This window comes from Falco cherrug, chromosome 1, assembly GCF_023634085.1.
Source record: "Falco cherrug isolate bFalChe1 chromosome 1, bFalChe1.pri, whole genome shotgun sequence".
Lineage (NCBI taxonomy): Eukaryota > Metazoa > Chordata > Aves > Falconiformes > Falconidae > Falco > Falco cherrug.
Window position 1 is genome coordinate 47,932,306 of NC_073697.1, and position 26,207 is coordinate 47,958,512.

Genomic DNA, 26,207 nt, shown 5'->3' on the forward strand with positions numbered 1-26,207 from the left:
TAGCCCTCATTTAGGTTTCTACTCAAATTAATGGCTTTATCAGGATCTTGACCAATAGTTCATATGCATGTTGAAAGCTGAAAAATTCCTGCAATTTATTTTTTAAAACTACTGATTTTACTGCTTCCAACATTGAAATGGCTAAGATTCCAGCGGTGTATTTTATTAGCTGCCTATTTACAGTTCACTAAGTTATAGGTATATTAAAAATGGTTCTAAAAACTGAATTCATGAAAAGAAACCATTAAAGTAATACTGCATGGATTGTTTCCTGGAGCCAATATAAACAATGGACTAATTGCCACTTCCCTGCTGTAACTACAAACATCTAATTTTCACTCAGGCCAGCAGTATTATTCCACAATCACACCAATGTAAAAAACCCCTTCTTTATACTCTTCTGAGTCTGCACAAAACCACAGTTTCTCTGAAACTTTCAAAAATACATGGAATACATTTATTCCTTACCAAGAAAGCTGACTACTGACATGGGCATCTCAAGTCTGGATACTGCTTAACAAACGTCTTGCAAAAAAACACTTTCCAAACTGAGCTGAACATCTAACTTCTTGACCATCAGGCCTCTGCGACTAGAAAGAGGAACTTTCTACACAGATCAGGTACCAGTGAAATAGTTAACCCTTCCTTGGCAAAACCATTTGAGAAGCCCCCTTTACCTTTTATTTTTTCTCCAATTTTGCTCAAGGTTTCTAGAGCACAAGTTTGAAAATGTTTTTCTAATTACTCTGTGAGCACAGTTAGTAATAAAAGTATGTAACCATAGTCCCCATTTAAGATTGAAAAATCTTTGGCCCATATGCATTTCAACAAATGTCACGCTTAACCAAGGTTTCCACTTTTCTCCATTGATTCAACAGGGAACCCTTCAGCAAGAAACCTCTTCATGTAAGTATATCAGTTTGGTGCCTAAAACTAGGTGCAATTAATACAGCTCAAAAAATTACACAGCACTGGTTGATGATGGAAAATGTCTAAGGCAGTAAATCACAGGCTGATTTGAAGCAGCCGCCTTTAACAGGTCCCAAATGGTTCCTACAATCCTAACAGCCTTTTCCTCCCGATAAAAACCAAAAAGGCAAACAACGACCCATGAGCTGAACAGGGCTCCAGAATCTGAGTGGAAATTTGCTCCCTGATTCTCTATTTGGAAAACAATAAATGTATACATATATAGAGCTCCATATACACAATACTTCATTGTTTCAAATCCATTTTATACTCTAGTATACACTAGTAGTTCACTCAACACACTGTGCTACTCTGGCTAAGCTGGTTTTGCTACCAGAACCAAGTTGTTTCAAGGCACTTGGGTATTTCCACAACATGCTGCACTAACAACATGACTGTCAGCCTCAGCACTGATTATTTAACAGCACAAACAAGTTGTTTATAATCCACAGGAGGCTGTAAGGCCAAATAAATGCATTTCAAGAATTCTATGGTTAGCTCATTTTTTCAGATAAAATAACAAATGCTACACTTAAATTTCTAATTGCTGTTAAGTGAAAACAGCAAGAAAATAAGTTAATAAAAATGACATATTTCAGAGGAAAAACAATCATAAAAGAATTTAGGTATTTTGGATATGCATATGACATCAGGGACAACTTAGTTATTTCTGAAAATAATATTTCGGAGAGTTTGTCTTTTCAAGGAATACACTTGCTGTAGTATTTGTATGTTGTATGATACAGCTCTAGATAACTTTTTAATAGCCAAATAAAACTCTTCAGATAATGAAGATAAAATCTTTAAAATAAAAGATAAAAGATCAGGGGAGTCCTTTAAAAATAACTTATTCTAAAATGTTATACAAATAGATGTACTAAATATTACATTTTTATGCACACAGATCTAGGAACATATTAATATGAAGCAGCCGGACTTCTGAGCTTTTTTTCCCCCCTTCTTTTATTTTATTAAGTTGTTGAAAGGAGTTTATAGACTTCTTTTAAACTAAGTATTTCAAAAGGGGAGATGTATTGGCCAAGCAGGCACTTATCTATTTATTGGAGCATAGACTACAACAGCTAGATCTCTAGTAATACCAATCAGATACAGAAAAATAGGCAACTTGGACTTCTCGCATGACACACAAGGATGATACAAAGCTGTAGTTCAGTGTACAAGAGCAAAAATGTGCGTGTACAAATACTGCCTTATAAATCAAACAATGTAAAACAAAATTTGAAAAAAGGGAAAAGACAGATCTAATTTAGCTAAACATCAATACAGTGGCAACTACGACACCAATATACAACGGCAGTACCGTAAGGCCTTGAGAAGAGGTGGTGCACCTAATGAAGACTTACTTACTCTTATTGCTCCAGCTGTTCCTGAAGATAAACTGAGGTTTTCTACCGTCCATTCAGACGGCCCTGTGTGAAACAGTCTTTGATGTATGCAGCATTTAGAAGACTGCAACTGTTGCATGCAGGTATATTAAGTTTTGTTTCAAGAACCATCAAGCGGAAATATATTTAAAAATTAAAACAATGAAAAACAGTTTTAGTTTTATCTTTCTGTCCTTCTTATAAAAATATGAAACAAAAAACCTGAGCCCAAAGATTGGCACATCCTAAAAATATACATATATGTACTATTTCCTCTAACACTATTGGAAAAAATATTTTACCCTCTCTTTCTATCCCCAAACCTAGACAAATTTTGGAATTCCTGAAGTGCTGGGAAGAGATAAACAGATGAAAAAAGGAGAACAAGCGGCAGTGGAAGATCTACTTTGACTGATATAGTGGTCTTTCAGTCTGCCTGTACCACAGTAAAAATGTTATTGCATACAACGTATGCAGTATATCACATACATGCATGTTATGCAAATACTGAAAAAAGCAAGTAACTCATACTTCTGTTTTAGTTACATTTTTCTGCCCTAAACTTTATTGCTCTATTATTCTCCTTAAGTGCTCTGAACAAAAGTAAACTTAAAACTCTCGCGCAGTTTCAGAAGATGAGAATATAAACTAGTGTGCTTACCCGTTTTGGCCAACACCACTGTGGAAGTTAAATTACTGTTAACTGGAACGTTCCCCTTATTTTACTATGAGAAACAAAATGGAAAATCCATGTTTTCTAGAAAAAATCAAAACCTACTTAAGGCAAACATTTGGTACTTTCCAACCTAAAACCTGAAGTGTCTCTTAAGACATGCTGTATAGAGAAATAAAAGGGAGATCATGGACATATATGAATCCATTGCTTTATGCATTCAAACTTTTCTGTAAGTAGTTGTCTCAGTTGCCACAGCACTGAAGAAAACTGCTAGGAAAAAAAAGCACCTGCTGTTCAAAGGAAGAATACTTAGAAGTGTTGCTGTCACTTGATTGTTAATTCAATGAAAATTTTTAACCAAACATAACCCAATACCATCTGTCAAATCTGACTGAAGTGATGTTATTACCTCAGAGCGTATATGCTGGAGAGACTACATGTAGTGACAGAAACACTCTCATAGTCACTGCTGGAGATGGAGCTGAGGGGGGAATCACGTAAGCCATCCTGAGAACTGAAAAAACATACGGAAACAAAATGAACTGCTGAAGCGAACAAAGGTAAAAAACAGCACTGTGTAACTCATGGCTTGTTATGGATTATACAGAAATAAAGAGTAAACTGGCAGTTGTATTTTTGATCTTCAGAAAATGATACAAACCTATCCTGTTTTCTTCTGAAAAGCACAGACAATTTGGCAAAGTCAGTGGGCACAGATCTTACAAAAATCTTCGGTTTAGTTCATGCCATACAGTTAAAACATTCAGGAAAGAACCAAGGACCCTACATTTTCATAGGGTATAGAGGGAATAGTGTACTCATGCTGCTAAATATGGTTTAACATTATAAGACAGACATAAAACTGAAATTTCATAAAGTCACTGGTGTTTAAGGCCAAGACACCCGAAACAATAAGCTTCAAGAACTTCTGAAATATTGTGTAAAGTTTGACCTATGTTTCCTTCCAATGGGAATGAAATAGTCTCAGAAAGCAAAAAGCTGACTTTTCAGTGAAGGAAATAAAGATAATACACCTAACCCTATCCTTAAATTTACTCGGTCCCTACATGTGTACCTCAAATTTTGTGATTTAAACCAACAGATAAGCAGGAAGGAGCAGTCCCATGGCAAACTACTGACACTTCGTTAGAATAAATCCTCTAGCCGCTAAGTAAAAATATATGAATGGTTTAAATAAATGGCACACAACTTCTCTGGTATCCCTGAGCTAATGAAAAGCCTTTAAATAACACGTCATTTTAGATCTTACATCACATCAACATAAACTTGGATTAGAAGATTAAAAGTGGTTTCATAAGCCCTACAGAACTACCTTGGAAAAAACAATTTTTTGTTTCAGTAAAAATTTACTGCTAAGCTACTGGAAATTCCACAAGCTGAAAAAAAATTATACTAGGTAAGAAAATGCATGATCTTGAGCGGAGATATCTAAGTTGTATTGCTTCTAGGCAGTGCAGAAGAATCATTTGAGCCTGCTGAACTGAAATGTTCAGTCAACAGAAATCTTTAGATAATACACAGAGAAACCGAAGAAGTAACTTTAGTTAAAAAAGGTGTAGTTATATAGGTCAGGATTATTTAACCTTCATTCTGCACAATAACTATCAGATTGTTTAATGCTCTTTTGATTCGTAGACATACGCAGGGTCCATCTCCAAACCAGCTACATTCCAAATTATTTTCTTCTACCAACTAGAAGTCTCGAAGAATGCTTAAGGGGAATACTTCAAAGCAGTATACAGAAGGTATGTGCTCTAATCCCACTAAAAATAATAGGATTTGCTTGCATACCTCCCACTAATCACTTGGAAAATGTACCCCTTCATGTTCCTCATTTCTGAATGCCAATTCGAAAATAAATCCCAAGTGTACTACGCTTTAGTTGAAAGGAGAGCCATAACAACTGGAAAATAATTTTATCAGACTTGAACAAAAATCTATTTAACTTTCATTCATTTTATGTAATTTCCCTTGCTAATTCTGCTCATTATGAGAAGATATATGCATTTAAACAAAGGCTTACTCTTTTATAGCTCATCCTCTTTACCCATCCAATCTTACAATATGGTCATGCTTCTAGTATGTACTTCTATCTGTTTTATAGCAGCTAAATGATATTTAAAAACATTAGCATGTGATTTCATAGCATGATTGAACAGGTGTGGTGGTGTGATCCCCCCACCCCTTTTAGGCTTAAGCAATAGCCACCAGTGGCAGTCGCAGTGGCTGCACCCAGCTCAAACAATAGCTAAGGGCCATAAGTCTTGCTCAACAGCTGAGGGCTAGCTGAGCATGCGCCAACTGAAATACAGCTGGTACGCAAACATGGCTGTTAAGTCAATCACCTTATTTCATAAACAGAGGACAGCCTGGAGCCCATTGAGCTCTCCTGCACAGCAGTGGCTCCATGCCAGGATCTTCCCTTGACTAGGGATGCCTCTCAAGGTTACTCCTCAAGGCTGAGTCTGATACTCTGTGAGCTGGGAATAAGCGTGCTGAAACTTTGAGATCTTAGCTAAGTGATAAAAAGGGTTGATTGAACATACATAATCCTTTAGACATCAACTGTTGATCAAGCCTGGAACTAAGTCTGGATCCAGCCACACCTAGACTGCTCTCTAGGAAGCAGATAAGAACCTTAGGGGTCCTCTCAACCTCATGACTCAATGGGAGGGTCTCCCCAACAGTTTTGTCTGACCCAGTCCTCTGTGCAGTAAATACTCAAGTGTACCTTGCCATACAATCTTGTTAAACCACTGTCGCATTTACTGTTGAAGTTCAACTCACTGGCTTCTATCAATAAAACATACTGTTGCTTCTCTCTTGCAAGTGCATCACTTTATGTAACAGCAGGACAAGCTGTCTTACCAAGGTGAAATGTATTGTTCAGAATAAAGTAATCTTTGTACAGCAGGACCAGGAAACAAGAAAAACTAGCAAACTCAGCACCTTCTTTTACCCTTCTCTCACCTCCCCACCCATTTCCAGGTTTTTCCAGTGTAACAATCCTGTCAGCTGATTTAGGTAGTAAAAGTTTTTCTGAAAGATGTCAGGTTTGCTGTCTTTCAGTGCTTTCTGCAGAGCTCTGCCTGATATATTTGAAATCCAGTCAAAATATGTGTTACCAACAGCACATGAAACAAAATTATGAAACTACTTAAAAACTTAAATTCAACTTTCTTAGGTTCTGGTTTTCTAGATTGTTTGTTTTGTTTTAAATAATTTGAGGTTTTCAGCTCTTATACACAACACAAAGGGCTATCACTTTTGATAAGAACTCAAAGATCTCATACATTTTTTGAGAGTTAAATGCTCTAGGCTAAAACATAAACCAACAAACCATAACCCTAAGTACCATCTCTCTATTAAGAGCAGTTATTATTTATTGTCAAACATTGTCCTAGAGTCACGAAACCACTTTCTATCCTGAGCTAACTTTGTGGAGTGGACAGTCCAAGCCAGAAGGCAAAATAACAACGGTGGCACAGAGTGCTGGACCCTTGATAGTAAACCTGATGAGTAACTTCTGAACACAATGGTACACAACCAGCTTACATTATCAATGATCTCAGTGGTACTTCTATTTTCATCTTCACAGATGGCCTCTGACCAGCTTACAAGCCTCATCTCAAACCTCTTCCCCATGCTACTTTTCCCCTCATTTGAATCCTCTCTCACCTCTAACCAGTCACTATCTGCATAACTTCCTCTCATCAGCTCCACCATCTCATCTCATTTTAAGCCTTGTCTTAACACCGTGTGCCATTCTAAACTGCATCATAAATGCCTTCATTTTCCACGACTCCATCTTTTACTTGGTGCCCAAACCTGGCCATGCTGAGCTGTCTGCTGATTTCAGGATTAGATAACCATCTGGTCAGTCATCATTTGGCAATGTAAACTGCTTGGACACACTAGACACAAACCATGCTCACAAAAGTTAGTTTATTGTAATAAACGATGTGTAGATTAGACAATCACAATGTGTAAACATTTTTCTCACTCCTGTGTACCAATACATATCATATTTTTGAACCAGAAATAACATATTATTTACAATGTTTATTTCTGGTTAATATTCAAGCTGTAACTCTTCAGATAAGAAATTCTGTGTTTATTTAGTACCAAGAAATAGGAATGCAATAATGATGACTGTTATATACCTTCTCAGTGATGTACTAAATAGCTTCTTAAAAAAACATAACAAAAAAAGACTCCTGACATACTCATGGCATTCCTTCTCAGTACACGCAGACTACTAAACTCTTTGTAGAATTTCTTCTCATTAGTGTCTGCCGGAAGATTCTTCTCTGCTTTTCTAAGATGCTGGTACTTCCTGAGCTGAATTGCCCTGCTTTCCCCAACTCTCAATTCCTGTTATCAGCTGACGGCTTAGCATGCATGTTCATTAGCACAATTATAAGAAGAGAAGGCACGAGCATATAGACACATTCTATAGCTGATAGTAGCTAAACATTTCTTCCCACACCAGCCCACAGGCAATCTGAACTTCACCACATCTCATGCTCATTTGAAATTAATGCAGTGTTGTATTGGGGTTCATAGGACTGTTTAAGCTGTCTAAGGTGGCAAAAGTTTGTTTCATTTGTGAGGTCTTAAATGCCTACAGTGATATTTTAAAAATTACATTCTAGCATGGGATAAAATCATTATCCATGCTCACCAAAATAGAATTCTTCAGCACTTCTGATAAAAGCAGAGGACAAAAATTTGAGGCAACACAGGCAAAGTGACACAGGGTGATGTGGCTGCCACTCTTCATGGAATACTGGCAGACTGAACTAACGACCATTTAATTAAAGCTGTTGGCCATTTTTGTGTAACTATTGAAATGAAAACAAACTGAAAGCCACCTTTATCCTGGCTTGTGAGCTCTTTTCCACTGGAAATGTGTTTCTAGCCCCTCACATGTAATTAAACCTCCGGCTGTTTCAGGGGATGGTTTCTTTATGAATGTTACTACTTGCGTTACAATTTCATTCCATGTTACATTAATTAATATGGCACAGACTTTCTCTGTCTCACTGAAGGAGAGCAAACTCTAAAGCCTCATGCGTTAGCTACACTGAATCCACTCAAGTAAGTGGCTTTTAAAACTGTTTTACCTACTATATTAATTTCAGGAATCTCTATATTAAGAGTTAATGCAGTTCATTGCTGCTGCAGTGGATGTATGGACCTAGTAAAAGGGAAGCTGATATACAACAGACACCTTTTATTTGCATGGGCTTTGTAACAGCACTTAGGTGATCAGATACCGCACAAAATCAGCATTCTACAGACAAGGTCAAACACTGCCACTATAAATTTGAGACTTGTATTGTTAAGAAGAAGGGAAAGTGGGACTGAAAAAAATATTTTATACTGAATCTGAATTTGGCCAGTTACACAACAAAAAGAAACAGAATACTAGAAGGGGAACAGAGAAATTTTAATCAACAGCTAGCTAAAGGATTGCTTAAGGGAAGTTTTGCAGTTGAAAGGCTGATATTTTGTTCCCAATCAACTCTTTCCTACTTGCTGATGAGAAGTCTTCTTAGTCCTGAATAGCTAGTTAAAAGAGTAATCAGTACAAGACACTAAGCAGACATGTTTTTGTTTATGTGAACATGCACAGCTGTCCATTAATTTCTATGGAAAAGGCAACTTTGCAATGTAAAAAGCACACACACTTTAAGTTTTACTGTGATGAGAATATTATAGGGAAAGCATGAACTCAAGACATTTAATGAAGTTAATTTGCATTGCAATATCAATTAATCTAGTTCAGATAAAGGAGCACTTGTAGAATCAAATGCTATAAACTAAAAGACAAGCTAGAAAGGTAATGTGCGTGTGTGTGTTTTATAAATGTAAATGCTAGCCACCCCAGAAATACAAATGTTTTTCCATGCCTTTATAAAGGTGGAATGACTTATCTTAAAGTTGCTGTACTGAGAATGTGCACATACATTACACGTTGCTAAGGAGTGAATGAAATACAGCCAGAAGAGGCAAAATTAGAAACCAAATGTATAAAACAGGTATTCATCTTTTTACAAAGTCATTCTAATATGCTGAGGAAATATAAATTTAAGTATTTCACAGTATATACTATCGTAACATATAACTAAACAATATATACAATTTTAGACTACAGAATTGCAACGCTAAGAAATGGGACAACTTGAATACCAAGCTGGAGAAGAAAAAAAATATTTATCTTGTTCTAGAATTGCAACACAGATCAGCAAACAGCAAAACACGCTTTTCAAGCATGCCTTATTCCTCCTCCTCAAAAAACAAAAGCATATGGTGAAATCTTCTATTTTTTAAGCCCCCACAAATAAATGTGAACAGCACCAGCACCTAACAGACAACGGACACAGGTAGAGCTTGCAGAAAGTAAGAAGGTAAGAAGTTCTCTTTGCTACCAGTTTCAGCTCCTTTTACCAGTTCTCAGGTGCATTGTAAAAGGCTTCATCAAGAATACATTCAACAAACAGATAAAGAGCAAAAAAAAAAGTATAGTTTAAGCTAGACATAATAGATCTGCAGTGGAAAGGAGAGAAACTATATTTAAACCCCCTTTTTCTTTATCAGAACTGCTTTAAGGTCAATATGAGGATAAACAAACATACAAAAGAACCAGTTATTTAAGACTACAATGTGAAAACAATAGCATTGCATGACAATATGAAACAAAGTGCCAAACTTCATAAAACATGTAGAAGAATCAGCAGTTTTACAAGGACTCTTCAACTCTGGAAAGAACAAAAAGCCAAGTATTTCCAAAACACCAAAAGACCACGATCTTCATTCTTCATAATGTTCTTACCCCTTGGAAAAACCAGGCAGAATACTACGACAGAATGAGCATTTAAAAAAATTTGTATAGTTCGCTTCCAGTTGAAAAGAAGGAATACTAGATACAGATCTAAAACTTGGTTTTGGTGCTACTTATCTTTTTTTACCCCCGGTCTTGCTGTTAACTTACGTTCTTTTTTACCCCCAAAACACCAAATGCTGCTTTGACATAGTTTTCTCATCTTCTGTGCTATACTTAGATTGTCTCCCCCCTTGAACAGTTTTGTTTTGCTGCATGAGAGCCTTTACTAATCACATTGTCCCTTCAGCAGATCAGATAAAGACTACATCTTTGCTAACGCTTTTCTCATATATGCATCTCATTAATACTACTGTACAAGACTGTGCCCTTAATTGTTTTATGTCTTTCAGATACTTACAGGCAAATAATGGAGAAAGACATACTAGCTATGACTTAAAAACCAACGTAGTAAAGACATGTCAATACCTACATCTTAAGCAGAAGAGTATATAAGCTCTATTTTAAACTCCACTGAATATCGAGGCTAACTAGAGAAGTCTGAAATACTAGGTATTTCAGATTTAAGGATTAATTACAGTACACCTGACTGGATCATTGAAATTATACCTATGTCATATTGCATAATACAGGAACTGATTTACTAGAAGAAACAGTTTGTGCCATGACAGACACATTTGACAGCTGCTTGACTCTGACAAGGGAAAGAAAATTTTCTCCTCTAGTTGGTGACTTACAGTAACCAGAAAGTAAATACATTTTTCAGTTTGATGAATGAGCATATCCTGCAGCTATTCCACGTATATTAGATTGCTTATTGTTCTAGCTAATGGGTCCATCATTCTGAAAATAATCTACTGTCTCCAACATTTCCCCTATGGTTAAGTTGGCATTCACAAGCATGTTAATAGGGAGCAGTCGACAAAGCCTAATGTGATCTTCCAATTTAAAAATACCATTGAAAAGCAGTGATTAGTCACTGCCCAAGCAGCATGAGTAAGAAAAGGTCCACAAAGTTCTGTTTTGTAACTGAATTATCTCTTTTAACGATAACATGACTAGTGATTCAGAGGTAAGAAACAAATCTATATATAGATATATGAGAAAACTAGGGATCTACACATACAGAATTTTTTAATGTAGTCCTCAGTAGATCCCCAGCATCTCTCTTTCACAAAATATACGGAAGGACTATATGAGAATGCTTCCAAATAAAGGAGCAACAACGTAGTAACAAAATGCCTCCATCCCTATTTCTCCACTTCTGCAAAGATTGAATATTTGCCAATTAATAACAAAGGTACCGTACTCTTAATAATGAAAAGAGAAAATTAGATGTAATCGACAAAGTAACTGTGGAAGAGGCTATGGTGAAAACAGGCGAGACCTACTACCTTGTTAACAAAATATTCAAAAATATTCACCTAAAAGCTTTAGGAGAGCTGAAGAATGGATCAGATTAATTAACCTCTCATTTAAAACCTCCTTGATGCCTGGAGTTTAAAAGGTGGCAATCTCTAAAAACAGAAAGGACTCCAAGGGGATTCAAACAACTCCAGCTCTGTGAGCCTGATGATCGTACCAAGCAACTGAACAGAATATATCAGAAGCTAAAACAGGTAGCCAATAACGAGAAGGTCTGCCTGAGAAGTAGTAACATGGCTGCTGCAGAGGGAGCCTCTTAGAAGTTCTCTGAAGGGGTCAAGAAGCTTGTGAAGAATGGTAATTTGGCTAGCATCCTCTGTATTTCCAAACAGGTTCTGTCAAAACACCTCACTGAAGACTTTCAAGAAAACTAAGGTGCTATAGCATAAGAGCTGAGTCCCAAAACAGATAAATAATTCTTAACCATATATAGGGAGGAACTGTTAAAGAACCACGTCTCAGAACAGCAGGGTGCCACTGCTGAAATTCTTTAGGACCCTGGGGGTTTTGTTTTCACATACGATCTGCAAAAACAGGGCGAGAAATGAAGTCTGAAAGGTCGCTACTGGTGCAAAATTTTTTAGGGTAGTAACAATAACAGCAGACTGAAGAACTGCAGAGGATCTTAAAGTCTGAATGACAGGTAATAAAATGGCAACATAAGATTCAACTGGTAAACACAGGGAGAACAATTTTAGCATCAGATATAGAATGACAACATCTGAGCTCACAAACAGGATCTTAGGGTTTTGGCAGGCAACTCAAACTCTAAGATCACCACAAGGTAAAAACTCCAAAGTGAAATAATGGGAGCCATTGGAAAACGAAGAGAAAACTATTATGCCACTGTGCAAATCCATGGTTTGCTCCTATCTTAAGTGTAGTTCTGATTCACTTATCTCCAGAAGGAAACAGTGTAACTGAAAAAAGTTTAGAGCAAGACAAAAGGAATGATCAAAGCTACAGATAACTCCTGATCAAGTAGGCTGTGACTTCTCCAACCTGAAAAAGTAACCACACAGACAAGTGTGACTGAGGTCTACATCACAACCAGCATGGAGAGGCCAGGCAGGAACTAGGAGTCATTCAATGAAACTATTAAGAACCAGGTCCAGAGCAAACGAAAGGATACAGAGGTACACAGACATACAGAACTGTGTAAAAGGACAATTCTCATACAGAGTTTTTACACAGTATTAACAGAGGCTGGACAAACATGTGGAGAAGAAGTTATTACACCCACAAACCATGGAAGCTGAAAAAACAGCTTATATATATAATTTTATTACCTTTTGCAAACTTGTTCTCACAAGTTTCGCTTAATATCCTACCCAGGGCAAAAATTATTAGACAAATCGCCCGAGTTTTGTAAACAATGTATAATTTATCAGGAGTCTAATCAAACATACAATAATTACTTATAAGCAATATTCCACTAAGTGTTGCCAAAGCATGAAACAAAGGGATTTGTGAATTACTTCTTAAAATGAAGTCCATTCAGAAACCCTGCTGTAAGGCCTTGAATATGATACTTGAAGCCTAAGACTGCAAATACTCAGAATAATGAGATAAATAAAACTACCTACTCAAAAGTTGAGTTTTGTGCACACGAAGTTGTGATGTACACAAGAGGAATTAACTCCACTGTAAAAAAACTCTTGATTCTTTTTCTACTACCAGTAAAATATTTCATAATTCAATAGGTCTGTTATTAAAAAAGTGTTTATTTCTGTAGCCTTCATACTGTGACAATGCTTCATGGTTCATGCTATCCTCCACTGTGTTATCCTGAACTCTATACACATATAACGAAGAGAGATACTGCATCACACACATGATCTCCACAGTACTGACACAGTGAGGCACAACAGAAGGTAACTGTCACGGAAATACAGAAAAACAACAACAACTTCCTTTTAAATTCTTTCCCCTGCTTTATGATATTAATACTTCAGGGAAACTGAGGACTTTACTCACTAGGAAACAGGTTATCTTCTGAACAGTAAAACAAAATGACGTCTTGTTTCCTACTGATGCGTATATGATCCCTAACGTCTAATCAAAGTTGAGCTGAAGCATGGCACTTTAATACAACTATTATTATGGTCTCTCCCTATCATCTAGTTCCTCATTTCCATTAAATATATAGCTGCTTCTGCACTCTATTAGGCTCCTTCAGCACAGAGGCATTCACAAATACATTTGTGCCCCCAGGCTACATTATCAGATCAATCCCATTCCCTCAAATGAAGCTAGGTAAGATGTGTTCAGATCCCAATTTAATCCTGTGCAGTGACGCACAAGTTCACTTTTCATTATCTGCCAGCCACTTTTCCTGCAAAACAGCAGAGTACCACAGAGATAATGACCTGGGTAACATTTAGCAGCAATGCACTCTGTTACATTAAACTGGTAATGTAACATTGATTTCAATGATGTAGACGCCATATGATTAGAATCCAGGTGTTCTCCACATGTTTTCCGAAAGAGATATAATTAAGTCAAATAAAAAGCTACTTGCATTAAAAAAAAGAATATTGATAAATTCCTTAATCCTGCACCACATATTTTCTTTAAAATCAACATTATACACCAATCACTGAAGTACAGGAATATAGGAACTTCTTTACAAGCAAATTTCTACTGAGACATTAAGCGGCTCTTACCTTGAACTAGATCTTGACTTTACATCTTCCTTTGCTGTCCTCTCACTATTAGCATCTTCATTGGTGTCCAGTTTTTTCTCACTTAGTTGTTTTCTCTTCTCCCACTTCTGCTGCTGATTTGAGATGCTTTCTGCTTCTCCCTGTGAGTCATTTTCTGCTCCTACCTGCGAACCTGAGGAATGTGCCAGGCACTTAGAGGAGACTGGCAGGTTTTGCTCTTCCCTGCCCAAGTCTCCTTCTGCTAACAAAGCAGAACTTTCGGGTTTTAATGTTTCCTTTGCAGGGACTGAATTGTCCAAGTTATCTACATGGTCCATTTCCTTAGACTTTACTAATGTGTATGAAGCATTTACTACACCTCCTGCAGAATGTTTAGTCTTTAAACCTTCAACACTGTCCTCCCTGCTGTCTTCACAGCTGCCACAACACACACAGGAATTAATTAGACAGTTTGTGGCAGCTATACTGAGTTTATGGGATTCATCCTCCTCCTCATTTGCTAATGGATTAGCAGATCCAGGAACACAACTAATAGCTGCTTCTGGAGTTGTTACTGGGGATTCTGAGCTAGAGGGAGATTTAGGATTGAATATTACAGTAGCAGATATTTTCATTCCTCCTGTCCTGTGAGCTATCACTTCCGCCATTTCTGCGTCATCAGCGTATGCATCCCAGCCATTGAGGTACAATTGCGAGTCCGGACCTTCTAGACAGCTGCATGAATTCTGAACTGAAACACCAGATATCTGTTTGCTATCTTCAATATTGTTATTATTGCTTAAGTCACTTTCAACATCTTTTAAAAGCACAGTTTCCTCTGTCTGGTGGCCATTCTCGTATAGCAAAGCATCTCTATATTGCAGGTTCTGTTTTGAATCATGGCAAGGGTTATTCACCCAAGCAAAAGTATCACTTACTGAATCCAACCCAGCAAGAGCTTCTCCTGCTCCATCTAGGTCATCCATAAAAAATACTCTGTCGTCTTCATCAGCTAAATTGTCAAGATGGTGTCTTGTTGGTGAAGCCTCTGTGCTAGAACTATTTCTTAGGCTAGGCCTGTGAGCTGGAGATTGACAGATGCTTGGAGGGGAAAGCAGAGAAGACATTTCATCTCCAACTCTGTGTACCATCCTGTTCAGCTGTTCCAGCTCCTGTTCATCATACTGCATAGAACAAGCCAGCTCAGCCTCTGTATTTTCAGCTTTTGCTGAAAGCTCCTTAGCAGGCAAAGTCGCAGCTATGCCTGGTGTAATGACAGAGGGTGCTTCAGGATCTGCTCTGACTGGAAAATCCAAATCTTGAGAGATGCAGAGGTTACGTTCTAGTGTGTGCAGTTCATCCTCAGTTAATGTCTGAAGTAGATCCCTGAAAATAGAGAAATACACACATCACTGTGCATTTACAATCATAGGAGGAACTGACCTTACAGATCTTAAAAAAGCTTTTTACTGTTAGTACAGAAAGCCAGAACCTGAGGGCACAGAGTACTCTCAGCTGTGTAACTCAAGGTGCACTTGACATTCATATTCACAACATGTGATTGCTGATGCCTGATTTTGACATCATTCATGCAAATACAGGGTACCAAATTACTTAATTCCTGCAATGAAGACCCAAAATGAATCAAAACATGCCCCAAAATGGATCTTTCCCCATTTACATATAGTGTTACCCACAGTTAGATATAGTGTCATTTTAATTTAATTCACAAATTTGACTCTGATTAGCAAACCGATTTGCTATCCTTTATAGTAGATTCTGAAAACTGTTCTGTAAAAAGTACTGCCTAAGTTTTACACCATTAAATAGTCAGATAAAAAGAATATTATAAAATACTAATATCACTTCTACAACACTGATGTCTTGGAAGCCTGTTCACTGAAACCAGGATTGGAAGTTGGTTCACTCCTGCGTCAAATATGTAACTATGCTGGTTTTGGCTGGGAGAGAGTTAATTTTCTTCATAGTACTTAGTATGGGGCCATGTTTCGGATCTGTGCTAAAACCAGTATCCATAAGACAGGGATGTTTTCATAAACGCTGAGCAGTGCTCACACAGAGCCAAGGCCTTTTCTGCCTCTCACCCTACCAAGTGGGTGAGGGGGTGGGGCACAAGAAGCTGGAAAGAAACCCAGCTGGGACAGCCCTGCCCCACCTGACCCAAGGGATATTCTATATTATGGGACACCCTGCTCAGCATATAAAGTTGGGGGAAGAAGGAGGAAGGGGGGGAACATTCGGAGTGATGACATTGGTCTTCCCAACTAACCAGTACAGGCAACAGAGCCTTGCTTTCATAAAATCATTTAGGTTGGAAGAAACCTTTAAGACCATCAAGTCCAACAGTTAGCCCAGGTCTGCCAAGTCCATCACTAGACCACATCTCTAAGCACCACATCTACACTTTTTTAAACACTTTCAGAGACTGTGATTCCACCACCTCCCTGGGCAGCCTGTTCCAATGCTTGACCACCCTTGCAGTGAAGAAATGTTTCCCGATTTTTCATGGAGGTGGCTAAACACCTGCCTGCCAAAAGGATTCCTTGGTTTGCTTTGCTTGTGCGCATGGCTTTTGCTTTACTTATTAAACTTTATCTCAACCCACAAGTTTTCTCACTGTTACTCTTCCAATTCTCGCCCCTATCCTGAGGAGAAGTGAGCAGGCAACTGTGTACTGCTTACTTGCCAGCTGGGGTTAAACTACACCACTCAGTCATCAGGGAGTTAAGCTTCTGCTTGATGTTAAGAATCAGGCAGGCCTAAAAAATTTACATATTTACTAAACCACTTTTTCTAGAGACATGCAGCATTCTCCAGCTTTATCAAGTGTCCCCAGTGTTGCAGTTTCAGACTACGAGCACCTAAAACCAAAACATAAGAGCCTCAAATAACAGTTAAGTGATTTATAACTTTAAAACAAAACCACAGACCTAGCAGCACTTAATTTTAGGTCTGAGTTTTATTTACACTATGCTTCTCAATTAGAAACCACATATAAAAATATCCTGTCAAGAACTGCTGTCAATATTTTTGAAGACCACCAAGTATATTTTAACATAAATGAAGGGATAGGAAAAGGAAGACCTTCAGCTTAAAGAGAGGCTAGAAGTCCAGCACTCCACATGTCTTTAGAGATCACTGGCTAGCAGGTGACATACAGCTGGCATAACATCAACATCATATTAAAAGAATTCCCTTAAAGGAGTAACTTCAGTCTGAACAAAAGTACCAAAGAAAACCCCCAAAGAAACATTCAACACACATCACATGTTGATTTCCAGTCAATGACTTGCATTCTTAACTTGTTAACTCAAAGACCACATTTTTCCAAGTACTATCACTAAAAGACCACAATGCCCCCCAAAATACATCACTAGTATCTGACTCATATATCAGCCACCCTGCAATTTTAAAAAGGTAACAGTTTAGATAAGCATGTTTAAGCCAGAAAAAGTAGATAATACAGTTTTGTAGTTATGTACATTCCATACAATTAACGTTTAATTTTTCTTTGAAAAAATCATGCTTTTATATGAGTTATATGACCCTGAAAAAAATTCTAAGCCGACAGAAGTACCTTATAAGAATAAATGCAACCTTTTCACTTGTTTCCATGTTCTCTAATAGAGAAGTCAATAGTTCTTTAAATCATTCCATATGCGCCTTTGAGTCCAAAGTTTGAAAATGTTTTCCATTATAAATGAGTAAGAAAGGGAAATAGGCAATTCTTTGTTAGACCCACTTACCTAGCAATACTGATTTATAACTTTACTATCTGGCATACTAGAATATTTTAAAATACATTCCTTTTAGTCTACAAAGTATATAATGATATCACATCATTACTCAGACATTTATTCAAATAGTAATGAGTGTTCTGTAAGAAATTAAGCATTTTAACATCACCATAAAACCTGACAAAAAATAGTTTAACACCAACATATAATATCTGTATTATTATTATTTTTGAAATAATTACACCAATACAATCAATAAAAACATAGAATAACATGATTTTTTGCCATGAGGCTTTGTACTTAAAAACACTTGGTCAGTTTTTACAGAAGTGCTGTGATGTAGCAGTTTATAAGCAGAAACAAAGTAATGCGGAATTTTAAAAACGGGTGGAGTTTTAGTTTCAAACACCACAACTGAGTAAGCACACAAATGCAACAGTGAAGGTTTTAAGCTTGCCTCTCACTTAAGATATTAAAAACGTAATATATTTTCATATCCATCAAGCAGAAAAGCCTGTCTCTGATAAAAGATTCTAAGAGCGAGCATAAGAACAGGACAACACAATGATCTCTGCTGAGTGCATCCTACTGGCTTGCAGCAGCCTGTAGCTCACAATTTCTGAACTAAGGCGGCATCCTCATGTTCAACAATCCTCAGTGATCTTTTCTTGCAGGGATGAAAATGTGCACACCAGTAAATGACCAACAGTTAACTGCTTAAACATCAACTATTCCTCTCCATACACCAGTCATACCCTCTTCTCAAAACATGTAAGATAAGAATTGGCAACTTTTACAAACACAGACTATGCTAGCAAGATTCATAGGAATTTGCTTTCCACCCAAGCACATCAGCATATCTGGGAATGAAACGGGCCTAGTAAAAATATAAGATAGAATATTCCGAGTTTCTGCATCTAGTCTGGGATTTTTATTCAGGCTTCAGAACATCGCATGGCAGGACCCAGGATTCCTGGATGTCTGAGTGGCCAGAGCTGCTCTGCTTCCTTTCTGAAGACACAGAGAACCTAACTGCACAGACCTATCTGATACCAGTTTCACATGTTTACTGTAAAGGAACTGCTGGAAATATGTATTTACTTTACACTGACCAGCCTCATTGAAATAAGTAATGAACTCTTTGTTTCTGCCCATAACACCACCTCAAAATTTAAGAGCAATTGTGTGCAGTTTTGAGAATTAATAAATAAAGCTTGATTAAAAAAAATAAATCAACAAAATCAGCTGACAGTCCTTATCTCTTTTAAGGTCAGTCAGGTCCATGGTGCCTTGCAAGAGTTGCTATACATAATCTGTTGGATGACACATGGTAGTCCACCAGCCCTGTTATTTCAGTAGAGAAACAATCCTGCTTTAAATTTCAAGGAGATAAGCTTATTTTCTCAATTCAAACACCAGAAATTTTGTTATTAACAAATACAGCTTGTTCTAAAATAGGATCAGACAATTATCTTCCCCTCTCTGCATAAAAAACCCTAGACTCACCAGGCTGTTTTAAATACAAGCTTCCTTGCAAAGTGACAAATGTTCGGTCAACAGTTATCTTTATGATATGTTGTGTACTAGATTATACAAGATTCACTGCCAACATTAGTAACAATTTTTGTTACTAATTAGTAACAATTAGTGTTGTAAAATGCCTATGTAGATATTAAGAATTAAATTAGTGTGAACCAGTATATGGAGAGAAACATCAAATCTCACTACTGAAAGTTTAAAACTAAGTATCAGGCATCATTATTAAACCATCAGTTTCAATTAAGCCATAGTTAATTCCACCCTTCATTTCCTTTCTGCTGAAGCATCTCTAACTCATCACTGGATCCAAACAAGTGCTGCACACATATGGAAAAAAATTTCTCCCTCTGTTTTCATTATTCAGAAGCCACAGGTAAAGACAGCTTCTGCAATACACCCCAACAGCAGCAGTGCACTTCCTTCTCACAGAGACTTTAGAAAACACTGAATTTAAAAAAGGCACATGTTGAGGTTTCACTTGTTTTTACTCTTTTTGCAATAGTATGACAGGAAGGCAATCTAGCCTTGAAAATATCAGGGACATATTTCTTCCAGTGGCAACAGGTACTGGAAGAAAAACAAGGCATGCTCTTAAGATGTACTCCGCTTGTAATGAGCAGTAGTAGAAATTTACTCTGCCTATTGCAAAACCAATAAACATTTTACTCTCCTGCCAGTATCTAGGGTGAAGAAATTCTTCAAAGATCCAAGGCTAGATGTCCATTTGAAGACAAAATTTGGCTAAAGAGTGGACAGGGCCACAAAAACACAAGTGAACTGGTCTTGCACATTCTCCAAGCCTCTTTTATTAACCCTGCTCCTATTCTGACTGGAATTCTAAATTTTCTGTTTTCAGAGAACAGCACCCCTGTTATTGCCAGCCCGTGCTTCAGTTCATGCTCCGAACACAGCATAAACAGCTGCCTTTATGGAACTGCCACCAGAAGAACATGATGCAGGTACAGGAATGCAATTTGCATCCTCCTGCTTTTGCAGTGCTGCGCCAAGTCCCGCACCCTCTGATTCTGCACCACTTGATTTGCAATCTGCCTGATTTTGCACCACTAAAATCTATAGGGACCCTGTCATCTATTCTAATAGTCCAGAAACAGACACCAAACAGGCAAGCAGAGGGCTCTGAAAAAAGGGCAGAATTAAGGAGTACTGTGAAAACCCATGTTTGCTCACCTCAAAAACCTCTGTAAAGTAGCCTCAAATGTATATACAGTATAGGTAATATTTTATCACAAGGACGTTCAGGTGACAGGCATGTGAATTAAATATCTATGCATATACCCGATTATATGTTTTGTATGCTTACCAGGCAGACTACAGTAGTTTGTTCTTTTAAACTAAGACGTTTGAACCATTTTTGCCAGAGAAAATACTACTATGTAATTATGCATTGGTAGATGTACAATATACCAATGCTGATGTTTTACATCTAAAATAAAAATCAACACAAGCACCTGGCATAGGTATTAACTAAAACATTCAAAGTCTTCAATTGCTGCTCAACCACACCAAAATCTAAACAAGAACACTTACGGCTTTTGCTCTGAGAGTCTCTAGTCTCAATTGTTTTGAAAGTTGCCAGCCACCAGTAGGGCACCAAAAAATTTCCCAGCCAATAGCTATTCTTCTCTGCTAGTTCTGGATTTAGTTAGGTGGATCTATATAAATACAGTACTTATCATTGCCTTTAACAGGAGGGAAGTTTTATGATAGTACACCTTAAAAGTTGCCTGTAATCCTACAAAATAATCAGCTGTATATTTGGTGTTACTCCATGAGTTAAAATGTTTTAGTTGGCTAAAAAGTTATAGAGCTTTGCAAAGAAATTTACCGGGATGTGATAATATTCTGCAGTAAGATGTTGTTCTATGTTGTTACAACAGAAACAAAACTGCAATACAAGAATGTAACTATTTTAACAGGAGACTACTTGAATCTTTTTTCATGCCTTAACTAGTGGTGATGGAGACTGGAGAAAAGACTCCTGGAAAAAATGCTCCCTTTTTGTTAGGGAGCAGAAATATCAAGTACCTCATTCCATCTTCCCATACAGGTTTCTGTGAATGTTCTCACTGAGTAGGAACTGCAGCCTGATGAGTTAAAGAATCTGTGCTAACAAAAAATGTTACAATGTAGACAGCTTAGGTACTTTTAAAAGGAATTTAATTATTCTATATGAACTGGACACATTGGTATCTCATGGGTATTTTCATTCAATGTGTTCTTCTTTAAGGAGTATTACTAAAGAATCTTTTTGAGCCCTGTTTCTTCAAATATTCGAGTTCTTTGACATTCCTTTAATTCAAAAACTGCCAGAAATACAAATTCAAATTACATCTTAGTGTTGCTCAAAATTTTGCTCTGATAGATGCTATCTCACTTAGAACACTTAGGAAACTTTGTCTGCTAGAAAACTGAAATCACAATTTTTAATGCTCACTTGGCAGAATAAATGATATAGTTCAAGTGTATCAGAATCTTTTCCAAAAAAACCCAAACCACCAAGTCTTTTAATTTTTTGTGTTGAAAACTGTAGTTATTGAAAAAACAAGCATTCTACTGATGTGTTTTCAACCCAAGCATTAAGTTCAGAGTTATTGAAAATTAAATGGATGAAGCAATAAACGGATTTCATTGATTTTCATTTTCTGTGTTGTGAAATGCAAGGAGTAAGCAGAAAGTACAGATTATGACAAGTACATTAGCTTTTAAATATTATTTCGGCTTTAGTGAGCCATTGGAACGCTGGTAAAAATTTCTGTGTTAGCCACATATTGGGAAGAAAAAGGTATTTTTATGTAAATTCCATGGAGTTTTTTAAGCTTCAGTACCATTAAAGGGCTGGGGTTTTTCCCCTCTAACTTCAGTTTTGCTCCTCAATTCAGGTTCTTCTTTACTCAGTGTTTTATGAAACCATAATCACTCAAGAAAAAACGCCCCAACCATGTTGATTTATCAGTTTTAATTCTGAGATTTCATTCTGAGATGAATATTATTAATGTACCTAAAACTAAATCCATATCACTTCTAAACAGAAATAGGAAATCTTCAAGGGATACAAAAGAATGTGGTCCGGATATTCATAAGAAGTTTACTTCAGACATCAGCTCCTCTCTGAACCATCCCTGACAAAGCTTGCATTCTCCCTCAGGAGATGCCTCACCTCTAATACGTGAGAGAAGATTAACATCGATGTGGAAACTATTCTTGCATCGAACTGTCGTTATGACATTGAGGGAAGGTGATAAACAGCTGAGAATTAGACACCAAAGATAAAAACTTTTGCCAAATTATCTCTAGAGTTTTCTAAGACTAAAATTTGCAATTGGTATATAAAACTGAGTTCTAAGAAAATAATAGAGCTTAAATATTTAGAAAACAGTTAGGTTTTTTTAAACATCCAGATAAAATACATTAAGGGTGAACATAAAAAGCCCTGAATAAAGATCCTTTAAAGATACAGCTTGTATCTTTAAAAATACAACTTCTCCAAAGTAACAATTAGTCTTCCAAAGACCTCAAACTAAGAAAAAAATTTTAGTGCTCTTGATACTTGAACCAAAGCCCACATCTCCAATGGTTACCAAGACTGAAGCACTGTAAGAAGAAGTATATATAAAATGATCCATCCTATAAAAACAGATCCACAATATGAAAAATTGATAGTCATTTCTATTAGATTAAGAATGATCTGAGTATTGCATCATAATGCAATGAGAAAAAGTAATAAACCTAGCTAAACAGAAACAAAGATGCTAATTAGAAACAGGATCTCCCCAAAATAAACAGCAACTTTAGTATTTCAGGCATCACCCAACCATAAGGAAAATCAGAGATGTAATAAAATTGTATTCAGAATAAAAACTATCACAGAGAGATGAAGAGTTCAGAAAACTCCCATGAAATGAAAAACGGCATTTAGTTATTTCCTGGCTATGTGTCGGGTAGATAAGAGGATAACACAGTTTATGGTTAACATCGCAAACACTTTTCTAGGCATTTATGAGTTCTTTAGGCCTTTGATTTTCATTTCAGAAGAGAGGCAGTTACAACCATCTTTTTTATTACTTGCCTTATTTTTCTTAGCAAAGTGTGAAAAGGTCTGAAGAGTTCAGACATATCTTCTGGTTTATGGTCCAAATTTAATGGTCCCTCGGAGTAGACAACAAGGCCACTGTAAATCAAACACATGGACGAACACACACAAAAATGAAAATCTCACTACACAGAGTTACTACTGAGTATGGAGCCAGAAAAGCAACTATACATAAACATTAGACCTACATTCAAGTTAATATTGTTATCTTATTTTTGTCTTATTCACCCAGTTAGAATTAAATACTATTTAAAGCAACAGGAAAAAGATCCCCTTCCCCTCTGTCCACCTCCCCTTAAACACGGGAGAAAGCAATGGAAGCATAAAGGGAAGAACATGCATTTGTTTTGTTGCTGTAGATAACCCATAAAAAAACACAAACAAGAAACTGATTGTCAAGTAAGTTGGGGAAAGCCTACTGACTTAAAAGGTTGCAAATGGCTTTTTCTTCCCAGTCTAAATCATTTCTATGTAAGATAGTTGACTCTTGAGCTCCTATTTTTCTAATATAAATATAAACCAGTATTAACATGGTAAAAAAAGAATACACATTTGCTAAATTAGATAAAACACATTTAGATAATAACGTGTTTCTAAATCAACTCAGCACTTGTAGGAACTTCCCTGGAAAGATGTTTGTTGATGATCCTGAAAGCCTCCATGAACTCCACTGTAGATATCTCAATAGTTCCTCCTGACCAAACTTGTTTGTGTGTCAGAGATTAAATAAAATTCACCTTCACCGTATCTTCTGCATCATACCACACTGTCTGAGAGAGTGGATTCCACCCACACCAGGCACCATTCTGCTAAATCGTTTAATCCTCTGCCTACTGCAAAAACAATGTATGTTTCTCAAAAGGCAAATGGATCACATGTTCTCACACCCAAAATAACAGAGGTTTTATTTTTCCCAGGCCATTTATTTTTTCCCTTCCTGTCCTTACAGTCAGCCCTCAATTACCCAAGGTATTTCAAAAGGTACGTTCCTTTTCTTACATTCAATTTACATGCTGCTTCAGAAAGCTTTCTAGCTACTCTGCATCCAAACCATCCAGAGTAATGGGGAGCCTCAGCTAAGGCAACTGTTGATGTCTTTTGCTCACCAGCTGTTTACTAGCAAGCTCCCTGAATGACCACCAAAAGCTCTCTGAGACACAGCAGCAAAGCTAGTGTCACAAGTTAGACAAATCCCACTGAAGTGTTAAAAAAACTAATAAAGTAAGACCATTTACACTCTGGTTACCATCTAGGAAACACTGCTCTTCTGTTTTTAAACCCAGAGTCTGGCTTATGCCCTAGTACCAGGATAGTACTGTGGTTTCCCATCAGGCTGGAAGATGACCATCAGAAAGTTCAGAATTGTCAAGGTAACAAAGGGTCCAAGAAATCTGACTACTAAGCTTGATCAACATTGCTTTGGGGACCAGGGCAGCAGTAGGGAAAGGGGAGAAGAAAAAAAATAATTACTCCTTTTGCAAGTCACCTTTTTTTTCTTTTGGTGGCTTAAAAGAAATTATCCTGTTACCAAGATCATACACTTTTTTTTTTTTTTTAAGCTTTCTGGGCTTCAACAAGCAGGCTGCCACAAAGCACAGTAGTTACTGCTGACTCACATCCTGCGTTCTGCCTAAAGAAATGTTAGTTTGCTGAGGGGAAGTTTGAGGGTGCTCTCACTGAACCTCTAACTGATGCAATATCATCATACCTTTGGCTTTCAGGTATAGTTTGCTCTCCATAGAGCTTAACTCTCAGAATTAGTAAAAATAATAAAAATAACAACCACAAAACCCAACTGGGCTAGAACACTACAGAAGAAATTATGATATGGTCTCTGTATACATATGACCTTTGAGAGATTTCTGAATCAAAGCTTCAACACAGCTGTAACATGGAAAGAACTAAAAAAAAAGGAAAAAATGTGTCTTAGTGTTTCCTATTGGTTCAAAATGCACTGACACCTGCTAACTATCTAGGCAACATACACCGTATTAGAATCCTTAGACAAAAATGACCCTGAGAAGTATTCCCTAAAGCTTTGCTATTAGAAGACCAAGGGGATCCAGGGCTTCTCCTTGCCCCAGATCCCTCCTTCTCATTAAGACACAGAGCAAAAGCACAACAACTTTGTGTTGCATTTGTCTTGTGTTTAAAGTTTTCTCCTTTCACAGTCCAAACAGAAGACTTCTATTTCCTCCAGACAACACTACTATCTGGATGGTGTAATTTTTCTGTGGAACTTCACATGGCAGTGATTTATTTTCAAATCACTGAATACTTACAAGCAGTTACAACTTTTTTCTCTTCTCCCTCTCTGTTCTTCTTTGTAATTTGGGATTGACATGGTATATTTTCTAGAGAGCCCTTGGCTTTCCAGATAGTCACTATATATTATTCCTCACTGTGCCTTCCAGCAGACTCAGAGTTCCCGCATTCCTGTTGTTTATTGATAATCTGATTATTACTGTTATTATTTTTAGAAAGACAGTTACAGACAATATCCTATTTAACAGGAACAATGGGCCACAGGGATTTTCTGAGGAGAAGCACATTACACTCAGGATTTGAGGTTTCTTATTTCCCTCAATTATACTACTTATATTAGCTAACCTTTAAACATTCATAATGGTAAAATACTGCAAATATGCTGGCTTTACTCCAGAACAACTGCTCTCTCAAATCATGAAGACTTATTAGCAAAAATACATCCAATTTTTCAATATTGCAAAAACTGCATGAAATAAACCCACTGTGTTAATTTAGTTGTCTTGAATGGTCAATACAGGACACAAATCTACACATAAATTATGTTAATACTTTCCTTGAAAAAG

The 26,207-nt window shown here is 37.0% G+C and overlaps 1 protein-coding gene across 4 annotated transcripts in view; it reads right to left on the reverse strand.

Moving 5' to 3' along the window:
• The window catches only part of ZFYVE28 (zinc finger FYVE-type containing 28), a 165,898-nt gene that overhangs the window by 30,190 nt on the left and 109,501 nt on the right, over positions 1 to 26,207 (reverse strand). For 2 of the 4 annotated variants that reach the window (XM_055723407.1, XM_055723403.1), the window contains exons 7-9: positions 23,353 to 23,454; positions 13,990 to 15,354; positions 3,440 to 3,544 (exon numbers count right to left, since the gene is read on the reverse strand). In XM_055723407.1, coding sequence (XP_055579382.1) covers positions 3,440 to 3,544; positions 13,990 to 15,354; positions 23,353 to 23,454 — 1,572 coding nt within the window. The remainder of the gene's footprint in view (positions 1 to 3,439; positions 3,545 to 13,989; positions 15,355 to 23,352; positions 23,455 to 26,207) is intronic. The other 2 variants (XM_055723427.1, XM_055723416.1) reach the window with 1 other exon arrangement.